General features: G+C 50.8%; 1 protein-coding gene across 2 annotated transcripts; it reads right to left on the bottom strand.

Moving 5' to 3' along the window:
- Window positions 1-5,508: 5,508 nt before the first annotated feature.
- Window positions 5,509-10,287, bottom strand: LOC123096920 (probable pre-mRNA-splicing factor ATP-dependent RNA helicase DEAH5). 2 transcript variants are annotated; one of them, XM_044518713.1, is made up of 3 exons: window positions 6,845-10,287; window positions 6,157-6,318; window positions 5,509-6,078 (listed from the first exon to the last, which is right to left on the bottom strand). In XM_044518713.1, the coding sequence occupies exons 1-3, from the start codon at window positions 10,156-10,158 to the stop codon at window positions 5,685-5,687; spliced, it is 3,870 nt and encodes a 1,289-aa protein (XP_044374648.1). In that variant the 5' UTR covers window positions 10,159-10,287; the 3' UTR covers window positions 5,509-5,684. The 2 variants fall into 2 exon arrangements, with proteins under 2 accessions (XP_044374648.1, XP_044374647.1); XM_044518712.1 differs by lacking the exon at window positions 6,157-6,318 and having other exon boundaries at window positions 6,845-10,284.
- Between the last annotated feature and the right edge of the window lie 416 nt (window positions 10,288-10,703).

Here is a 10,703-nt window from a genome sequence, read left to right as displayed (position 1 = left end):
ACGTGGCGGCGGCGGTGGGAGGCGGACACGTCCGTCGGTGGGAGTTTTGTCCGGTGGCGCGGAGGGGACAAGGTTAGGGTTTGATCTGCGAAATATTTCGGGAGGGGAGGTGTATATATAGGTAGAGGGAGCTAGGAGACTCCAAATGGAGTGCAGTTTTCGCCCACACGATCGTGATCGGACGACCTAGAGCATGGAAGAGACTTAGAGGGGTTTTGGGCTGTTTAGAGAGGGGTTTTGCTGCAACACACAAACGGACTTTGCGGTTGCCCAGTTAACCGTTGGAGTACCAAACGACCTCCAAATGGAACGAAACTTGACAGGTGGTCTGCCGGTGGTATACCAAGGCCACTTGGCAAGCCTCGGTCCATTCGGAGAACGTTCAACACCCGCTCACGAAAAGAAAAATAAGAGGGGTGTGCCGGAGGAGGTGGGATTGCCGGATTGCAAAACGGACAACGGGGAAAAAGCTCGGATGCAAGAGACGAACACGTATGCAAATGCAATGCACATGATGACATGATATGAGATGCATGACATGAACAAAATGCAAAACGAAAGACAAAACCCGACCACGGAGGGAATATCATAACACATAGCCGAAATGGCAAGAGTCGGAGTTACAAATATGGCAAGTTACATCCGGGGTGTTACAGGGGCACAAAGAGCGGGGTGTGGACGGAGTCCCCCGCCGCCGACAGGGCAAGGGCTTGCTCCATCCCATCCCAGTGCGCGTCCTCCTCGAGGCAGCTAGCCTCCAGCGCGTGCTGCAGGGCCTCCTCGAGGGCGGCTTGGTACTCCGCCTCTGCCTCCATGTCCTCCGGCTCTATCTACGGGGGCGGCGGCGGGAACAGCGACGGGACGGCGTCGACACCCGAGCGCCGTTACTCCTCGTGTTCGAGGGCGAACCACGCCTCCCGGTTGGGGGAGTCGGCGGCGCACTCTAGCAGCCGACGCTGCTCCGGCGTGATCTGCGCGCGGCGCCTGCGCACCTCGTCGCCGTGCGCCCGCTGGCTGCGCGGAACCGCCGGCACCGGGATCCGCTACGGATCCAAATGCCAATGGTGTTGTAGCGTGACATCGGGGTACGAGCAGCGGCTGCGTACTCCCAGTGCCACCGCGCTTGGTGCACCGGGATGTGCAGGCGCCGGCGACCAGGGCGGAAACACGGTGTGACGCCCCCGATTTGATCGTACCCTAATCATGCACGCAAATGTGTACGATCAAGATCAGGGACTCACGGGAAGATATCACAACACAACTCTACAACATAAATAAGTCATACAAGCATCATAATACAAGCCAGGGGCCTCGAGGGCTCGAATACAAGTGCTCGGTCATAGACGAGTAAGCGGAAGCAACAATATCTGAGTACAGACATAAGTTAAACAAGTCTGCCTTAAGAAGGCTAGCACAAAAGTAGCAACGATCGAAAAGGCAAGGCCTCCTGCCTGGGACCTCCTAACTACTCCTCGAAGCCGAACTCCATGTAGAATCATCCTCGGGATCTCTAGCTCCTGGACTCCAGCATCTGGTTGCGACAACCAGGTATAGAAAGGGGAAAAGAGGGAGAAAAGCAACCATGAGTACTCATCCAAAGTACTCGCAAGCAAGGATCTACACTACATATGCATGGGTATATGTGTAAAGGGCCATATCGGTGGACTGAACTGCAGAATGCCAGAATAAGGGGGGTAGCTAATCCTGTCGAAGACTACACTTCAGGCCACCTCCATCTTGCAGCATGTAGAAGAGAGTAGATGGTAAGTTCACCAAGTAGCATCGCATAGCATAAACCTACCCGGCGATCCCCTCCTCGTCGCCCTGTTAGAGAGCGATCACCGGGTTATATCTGGCACTTGGAAGGGTGTGTTTTATTAAGTATCCGGTTCTAGTTGTCATAAGGTCAAGGTACAACTCCGGGTCGCCCTTTTACCGAGGGACACGGCTATTCGAATAGATAAACTTCCCTGCAGGGGTGCACCACATAACCCAACACGCTCGATCCCATTTGGCCGGACACACTTTCCTGGGTCATGCCCGGCCTCGGAAGATCAACACGTCGCAGCCCCACCTAGGCACAACAGAGAGGTCAGCACGCCGGTCTAAATCCTATGGCGCTGGGGTCTGGGCCCATCGCCCATTGCACACCTGCACGTTGCGAACGCGGCCGGAAGCAGACCTAGCCTAGCAGGCGTTCCAGTCCAATCCGGCGCGTGCCACTCAGTCGCTGACGTCAAGAAGGCTTCGGCTGATACCACGACGTCGAGTGCCCATAACTGTTCCCGCGTAGTTGGTTAGTGCGTATAGACCAAATGGCCAGACTCAGATCAAATACCAAGAACTCGTTAAGCGTGTTAAGTATTCGCGAACGCCGACCAGGGCCAGGCCCACCTCTCTCCTAGGTGGTCTCAACCTGCCATGTCGCTCCGCCACAAGTAACAGTCGGGGGCCGTCAGGAACCCAGGCCCACCTCTACCGGGATGGAGCCACCTGTCCTTTCAGCCCCCTCATCAGAATCACTTGCGGGTACTCAACGAGCCGACCCGACTTTAGTCACCACATGTGTCATGTATATAAAGTATATAGTATATACCGTGATCACCTCCCGAAGTGATCACGGCCCAGTAGTATAGCATGGCATACGGACAAGAGTGTAGGGCCACTGATGGAACACTAGCATCCTATACTAAGCAGTAGGATAGCAGGTAAGGGTAACAACTGTAGCAACAATGACAGGCTATGCAACAGAATAGGATTAATCGAAAGCAGTAACATGCTACCCTCTTCTAATGCAAGAAGTATAGAGAAGAGTAGGCGATATCTGGTGATCAAGGGGGGGCTTGCCTGGTTGCCCTGGCAAGAAGGAGGGGTCGACAACACCGTAGTCGATCGAGGTACCAGCAGCAGCGTTAGTCTCGTAGCCTACCAGAGAGAAGAGAGGGAAGAAACAATGAATACAATGCAAACAGATGCATATCGATGCATGACCTGACAATGAGCGGTGTTAGGTGTGCCCTAACGCGGTAGTAGGTGATACCGGCGAAAGGGGGAAACATCCGGGAAAGTATCCCCGGTGTTTCGCGTTTTCGCACAAATGAACCGGAGGGGGAAAGTTGCGTCTTTGCTATGCTAGGGATGTGTGACGGACGAACGGGATGCGTATCCGGATTCGTCACGTCGTTCTGAGCAACTTTCATGTACAAAGTTTTCTCATCCGAACTACGGATTATTTTATATTAATTTTAAAGTTTTAATTCATTTTCTAAATTATTTTAATTCAAAAATTAAATGTTAAATGCTATGGGTACACCTAAGTGTACCCAGAGGTGTACAATGTGGCTGACTGGTGGGGACAAGGGGCTGAGGCAGCAGCCCAGTCAGCAGTCAAAGTTTGACTGTTGACTGGTCAACCTGACGAGTGGGTCCCCATGTCATAGACACATTAGATAACTAAGTTCAATTAGTTTAACTAAACAGATTAATTAATCTAATTAGGTGGTTAGTTTAATTAAGCCTAATTAATTCACTAATTAATCAATTATATTTTAATTCTTTCTTTTCTTTTTGTTTTCCAGGGCGTGGGGCCTGGCTGTCATAGGCCCAGCCAAACCGGGGCGGGTGCCGGGCGTGCGGGCATGGGCGCCCGTTTGCGTGCACCGCGGCAGGGAAGCACAGGACGCGCCCGGTGCGGCGCGGAGCGCAGTCGGGCATGGACGGCCACACGCGGCGGTTGCGGGCACGCGCGGGGTGCAGAGAGCCGCAGGGGGGTCACCGGGCGCGGCTAAAGACGCGGTGAGCACGCGCTGGCGTGACGAAGGACGGCGCCGGTGCGCGTGAAGGACAGAGGAGAAAGGGAAGGGCGTGGCCCTCACCGGCGTTGGCTGGCAGGGGATCGGCGTGGCTCGATGGAGCCGTCGAGGGGGAGACGAGGAAGGGGCGATAGACGAGGCAGATGAGCTCCAGGCGGCGGCGACGAGCAGCGACGGCGGGTGGTCCGGCGATGGGGAGGCCTTCGGGCAGCGGCGAGGGGCGATGTAGTCCAGCGGGAAGGCAGACGAAGAGGCGGGCGACGGGGTTCACCGGCGACGACGGGGCGGCGAGGTGCGACGGGGATGCACTGACGACGACGACGCGGCGGTGTCCAACGTGGGGATAGCGGGGTGCGGGCCACATGCGGACGCTCGGGGTGGAGGTGGTGGCCGTGCGGGACGACAGCGCGGGTGGGCGCGCGGAGCATGGCAGCAGTCGGCGGCGTAGCGATGCCCAGTAAGGGGGGTTCCTTTTGTTTTTTTTGTTTTATCTTTATCTTTTTATTTATTTTATTTTCTGATTTCTTTTAACTTCCAATTTATTTTAGTTTCAATAAAATACCAAAGTGGCACCTAAATTGTTGTTACAAATTATGTCACAACCACAAATAGTTTCATCCCAAAATAATATAGTTTAATATTTTACAAAATACAAAAGGCATTTAATTAATGGTTTTAGCTACTGATTTAATTAGTTTGGTGCATTTAAACATTTTATAAAGACTTGGTTCCTCCACCAATATTACATATGATTTATTTGTCACTTTTAGAACATTTTAGTTTTGACATTTGAAAACTTTTATGGTTTGCTTGATTTTGAAGAATACAAACTGGTTTCGAACTAACGCGAGATTATCAACAGTAACTGAGGTGACATGGCATCATTAGTAGGGAATTACTGTAGTCTAATTATCCGGGCGTCACACACAGCGCCGCCGGAGGAGGAGGGGGAAGGGGAGCACGGGAGGACGAGGCGCCGGGGGTGCCCTTGCCATTGCTGCTGCCGAAGAGGCCCATGGGCGCGCTAGGGTTTGCGGTCGCCGGCGAGGAAGCAAAGGAAGTGGTGGGGGGCTAGATGTGGACGGGAGAAGTGGATGAGGCTGACCCCGCCGCAAGCATGGTTAAAAAAAGGACGCTTCCACTAACTGACGCGTGGGCCCGCTGTCGATGGTCGTTATAAATAAAACGACCGGTGGTGGTTGGGTGGCCTACAGGTGGGAACGTGGCGGACGGCGAGGAGACGCGCGGCGCGTCCGCGCCGACGCATTCCAGGCGCAATTTTTGGCTGAAAATGGGTCGGCACGGACGCTAGGCGGACACGATTTGAGTTTGGGTCGGCGCGTTGGACCTCCACTTTTGTCCGCGCCGACCCAAACGGATACAGACGGACGAAATGGGTCACCCCATTGAAGTTGCTCTTAATTTATAACCATGCACAATTCTATCTGGTCCGTCACGATTTAAGATCATGGAACAAACCATGGATTGGGATGGATAAAGACGAGGTATATGATTCATCAATATATGTAAAGCAGGGTCTATGATTCCTTGAGATCTCTACCATGTCCACACAAGCTTTACGTGGTTTGTTTTTGTTTTCCAGTTGCGACGCACAGGCATATTTCCTAATGTGGAGTAAAAGGAAACACAGGTAGTATTATCTAAATTATCCGATCTAAATTATCCGAAACTGGAAAAACTGAATCACCCAGTAATGGTCGAGCGCTGAAGTGTAAATAACTAAATATCCATACAACGGTATCCAGGACTAGACTCCGGTAGGTAAAAATACCTAGTGCAACAGTGTCTAGGAGTAGAGCACAAGTATTTACAGTTCCGCCAAAACTTGTGGTAGGGTATTATGATGGACCATCAAGCTCGGCGCTTGCTGAGACGCCATGAGTTGGGCTCGTGGTACCTGTCGTACAGAGGCTCAATCCTTTCCTGTCGCTTCCTCTTGCTCATCTTGGTTGGATCTGCGCCCTTGTAGAATCTTGGCGCTAACTCCACTAACCATTTCGGGTCAACCACGGTCACCTCCCTCATATACTCCTTGGTCGTCATTACAAGCTCGTGGTAAATGACCCAATCTGGTTGGCGCTGGAACAGCGCACTGCTTGGGTGAATGTACACTGGCTGGTTCTCCACCAAGGTTCTGTATCCTTCCTGGGGATCTTTCCTGGCAGCATGGAAAAAGAAGCCGGCAGTGATTGCTTTCCTTATTTTCGTGAAGTTCTTCCCAGCAGCAACAACATCCAACTTATATCTGCAGATACATCGGCAAATATGTTAGCACACAAACAATATCATAACAAGCTCTAGGACAATAGATCCAACGACACACCTCCAGCATTGGATATGAAGTGAAAGCAGGTTGTCTGAACATTTGATAACAAAAACACAATGAAACAAGCCATGGATAGGTCTCCGAAAAAGCACAACCATCTTCACTAATTCCCATTGTGAAATGTTTTTGTATACAACACTACAGTGTTTTTTAGCGAACCTGAGGGAGTAATATAGGATCCAAATTAGCAGACCACACAAATATTGGTATCCCTGACTGTCTACAGTATGCACCCGCAGAAACCAATCATTAATTCCAATTCAATATCCACATGCAACAGAATTTATGCAACTTATAGTGGACCTAATACACTGCATGGTTCGTTTTTTACCCTCTTATACGTAATCTTTTCATTATCTTTTGCATCAGCATTATGAGCATACGTTTTTATCCCTGTCTTCAGAATATTCTCGTCATAATTATTGCATATAAATTAGGCATACTGATTGTATTTGATGTGATGAGTACTGCTAATCTGCTATGCAGTCTACAGTACAAACACCGGATTAAAGCGACTGCAATATTTGGTCATACCGAATGCTTTGAATTTGATTAATAGAAATCTACTAAGGAAAAGCTCCATTGAATCAAGACAGAAAGAAAATGCTGCTGCATTACATTAAACAAAAAATACACATCTAATGCAGAGGCTCTTCATTCAATTTATTCTAATTCGACTAGTTACCTGTCCATGATAGTTAGAAGCTGCTTTCTGACATCTTGTGCCCTCCTTAGCGATCTTGACTGAACAAAGTTCTCAAAGCACCAGGGCCCTGAAAAGTTCTTTGCTTTCCAAGCCTCATATACAGCAAGTAGAGTAAGATGATCTCCCTCTGGCTGGAAAAATTTGGCCCTTTTCTGATCAGCTTGAGCCTGTTTTTCTCTAGGCCTATAGAAAATATTCCCCGTTTGAATCATCGCTATAATAGTCAGTATCTCATCACTGCATCCAAGGTCGACGCTAGCTAGTAGCATCTTTGAAAGTGGTGGATCCAGTGGAAATTCAGCCATTTTTCTGCCCAGTTTGGTAAGAAGGCCCTCCTCATCAAGAGCGCCAAGGCTGTAAAGCTGTTCCATAGCAGAGATAAGTGCTTGGGGTGCTGGGGGGTCCATAAAATCAAACGATAGTAGGTCATTTATCCCCATTGCCTTCATATTAAGAACTGTAGAACCCAAATTGATCCTTTGAATTTCTGGAATCGTCGTTGGTGACATTTCATTGCGGTAAGCACTTTCAGTGTATAGACGATAACATTTGCCTGGTCCAGTACGGCCAGCACGCCCTGCTCTTTGTTTTGCCGATGCTTGTGAGATTGGAGTGATGACCAATGAATCAAGCCCTTGTTTTGAATTATAAACATTGATTTTGGCGAAGCCAGGGTCGATGACATAATATATGCCATCAATGGTTAAAGAAGCTTCAGCAATATTGGTGGCTACGACCACCTTCCTCTTCCCAGGTGGAGCTGGCTCAAAGATCTTTGACTGCATTTCACTAGGCAGAGCGCTATACACAGGCAAAATTATGAGCTCAGGAACATCCTTTCCCAGCCCTTTCATCCTCTCATATAAACATTGACAGGCATGATCAATCTCCTCTTGACCAGTCAAGAAAACGAGGATATCACCCTCTGGCTCTGTCAAGTGGATCTGCAGCACGGTAATCAATGCAGCATCCAAGTAGTCACTTTCTGGTTGTTTGGTGTAGAGTATCTCCACTGGGAATGTTCTTCCCGGAATTGTGAAGATGTTGCAGTTGAAGAAATACCCAGAGAACTTTTCAGCATCAAGGGTAGCAGAAGTAACAATAAGCCTCATGTCAGGTCTACGCTTAACAAGCTGCTTCAGCAAACCGAAGAGAACATCTGTGTGGATGGTCCTTTCATGCGCTTCATCAAGCATGACTACTGAATACTGGGAAAGGTTCTCATCAACTAAAATTTCACGCAGAAGCATTCCATCGGTCATGTATTTTATCACAGTTTCTGGGCCAGTGCAATCCTCAAAGCGAATGGCATAACCAACTTCTTCTCCCAGTCGACAGCCAAATTCTTCTGCCACTCTCTTTGCAACAGACATTGCAGCCACCCTACGAGGTTGAGTACAACCAATTTTACCCCTTGTGGTATAACCGGCTTCAGCCAAATATTGTGTCACCTGCGTTGTCTTTCCAGAGCCAGTTTCTCCGATAACAACTAAAACTTGATTATCATGCACAGCTTGAATCAACTCTTTCTTCAACTTGTATATTGGAAGAGTTTGCCTCTGATCTTGTATTGAAAGCTTTGACCTTTGCCCAAACGTTAAAGCTTTTCCATATGCTTCCTTCTTCCATTCTGGCATGTCATAAGCTGATAGACCAACACCTCTAAGCTCCTGTGCAAGGTGTCGCTCGCCTGTGTCGGGCATTGGGTCCTCCCATGGCCTATTCAGATCCTTGGGTATCGAGTCCAGCATTGCTCTCTGCTCTTGTTCTCTAACCTCACGGCGCTCCTTGATGAGAGCAGTCTGGAGAGCTGCTGCTCGACTTAATGAACCCTCTGGATTCTTGAAAATCTTAACAGGTGACATGTCAATTGAGAATCTGCTCTGTCCCTGCAAGAACTCTGGTTCATCCTCATTAAGCTCAATCTCCAACTCCTCCTCTGCGCCTTCCTCCTGATACAACATTCCATCGCCATCCTCATCAAACTGTGGGTAATCCCTCACATCAAGAACACCCGAAGCAATTAGCTGCTTCGCCTCCCACCTCTCTGGTGAGCTCATCCGCTTGAGGGGACGCCGCGAGATGGGTGCAACCTCATCCTCCTCTGTAATCACAATCCCCGATAGACCCAACCTCCTTCCAGGCCCAGCAGCAGCAGCACTACCAACAGATGGGTTAGTCCTTGGTGCATCCTCCACACCACGCTGCATTGGCAGAAGGTCCTTTCCTGTATCCTGATCCACATCTCTCAGTGAGAGACTCAACTTATCTCCCTTTACCGAAACTACCTTCACGAACACCTCCTGATCGCGCTTCACCACCTCCTTTGCATTGGCTACCCGTCTGCTTGCCATCTGCGATACATGAACAAGCCCCTCACAGCCACCACGAACATCCTCAAGCTTGACAAAGCAACCGGTGTCCATTACACGGGTCACCCTCCCCCGGTACACCTGGTAAAGCTCAGGCTCGCCACTTGAATTTGTCATGGTATTCTCCATCTTCCTTCTTCCAGCCCTTTCCTGCTGTCCCTCCTCCTCATCCACATACCTCCTGCTCCTTCCATGGGCCTTGCCTGTATCCCTGTCCCTTTGCTGGAGGCGGTCCTGATCCCTCCGACCATTACCATCCCGATCTCCCTCCCGGACTCTGTCGCGACGACGGTCTCGATCCCTGTCCCAGCCATTATCATGTTCACGACCTCGGTCATGGTTACGATCCTGGCCACGGTCATCATGTGCACGGTCACGGTTATGGCTGCGATCACCACGCCCGCGGTCTCTGTCACGACTGCGGTCATGGTCACGATCCCGTCCGCGTGGTTCATCACGCTTGGGGTCATGGTCACGGTCCCGAGAGCGGTCATCGCGACTGCGGTCCCTGGAAGGGGCAGGGGTGGTCGCCGCTGCGGCATTGGCATCACGCTCAAGCTCGAGGCGGAGCTCGCGGGCGCGATCTGCGTCGTCCGGGCGCGAGAGCGCGCGGTACTTGGAGTTGGACTGCGAGGCGGCGGAGCTAGGGTTATGGGAGGGCGGCGGGAGGATGGCGTGGATGATGGTGAGGAGCGTGCGGACGAAGTAGTCGGGGAGGTCGGCGCCGTTGGCCTTGAGCTTGGCGTCGAAATCGGCGACCGAGGGGGCGTCGCGGCCGAGCTCGGTAATGAACTCAGCCAGAACCTTGTCGCCTACACCGATGTGCGTCTCCAGCTCCGAGCAGACCTTGGAGACGAGCGACAGGTACTCCAACTTTCGGAGCCCGTCGTCGCCGGGACCCTCCGCCGCCGCCGCCGCCATGGCTAGTGGGTGAATGTGGAGCTAGGGTTTGCTGGTCGGTCCCGGAACTATTGGGGTTGGATTGGTGGGGTGGGGCGGCTCTTCGGGACTTCCAATCTGGGAAAACCGCCTCGCTGAACGGCTGAGACCCCCCGACGAACGAGAGGAGGCAGGTAAATTTACAGCAGATGCCACCGCATCCGCTCAGGCTGTTGGTGGACACGGGCCGCCCACGATGTCCACTTAAAAGCCCACTTAATTAGTCTAAATGGACACCCACGGACGAAACATTTAGATACATGGATTAAGTGGGCTAATCCCACGGTGCCCACATCGCCCACTTAGTTTACCGAAGAAGTAGCCACGCACGCGAGGGGATAGGGCTAGCCGCCGATATCGAAGATTCTTTTTTTTTCCTTTTTACCTATCGAAGATTGTTTCTCTTCAAGTAAACTTCAGGCCCGCTTTGTTTAAATATACAGTATACTTCTAGTAGAAAGTTGAGTCATTTATTTTGAGGCAGATGAAGACTATATAAAAAAAATTGGGATCATCCGGCTATTCTA

Source organism: Triticum aestivum, chromosome 4D, assembly GCF_018294505.1.
Source record: "Triticum aestivum cultivar Chinese Spring chromosome 4D, IWGSC CS RefSeq v2.1, whole genome shotgun sequence".
NCBI lineage: Eukaryota > Viridiplantae > Streptophyta > Magnoliopsida > Poales > Poaceae > Triticum > Triticum aestivum.
The sequence above is the reverse complement of the archived record's forward strand: the minus strand, read 5'-3'. Positions and strand labels throughout refer to the sequence as shown.

Bases quoted from the DNA above. Each gene is read 5' to 3' on its own strand.
- LOC123096920 (XM_044518713.1), bottom strand. From the start codon at position 10,158: ATGGCGGCGGCGGCGGCGGAGGGTCCCGGCGACGACGGGCTCCGAAAG. The intron at 6,319-6,844 runs GTAACTAGTCGA...TTACTCCCTCAG, and splicing joins CTTCTAACTATCATGGACAG to GTTCGCTAAAAAACACTGTA. The intron at 6,079-6,156 runs GTGTGTCGTTGG...ATGTATCTGCAG, and splicing joins CTTCATATCCAATGCTGGAG to ATATAAGTTGGATGTTGTTG.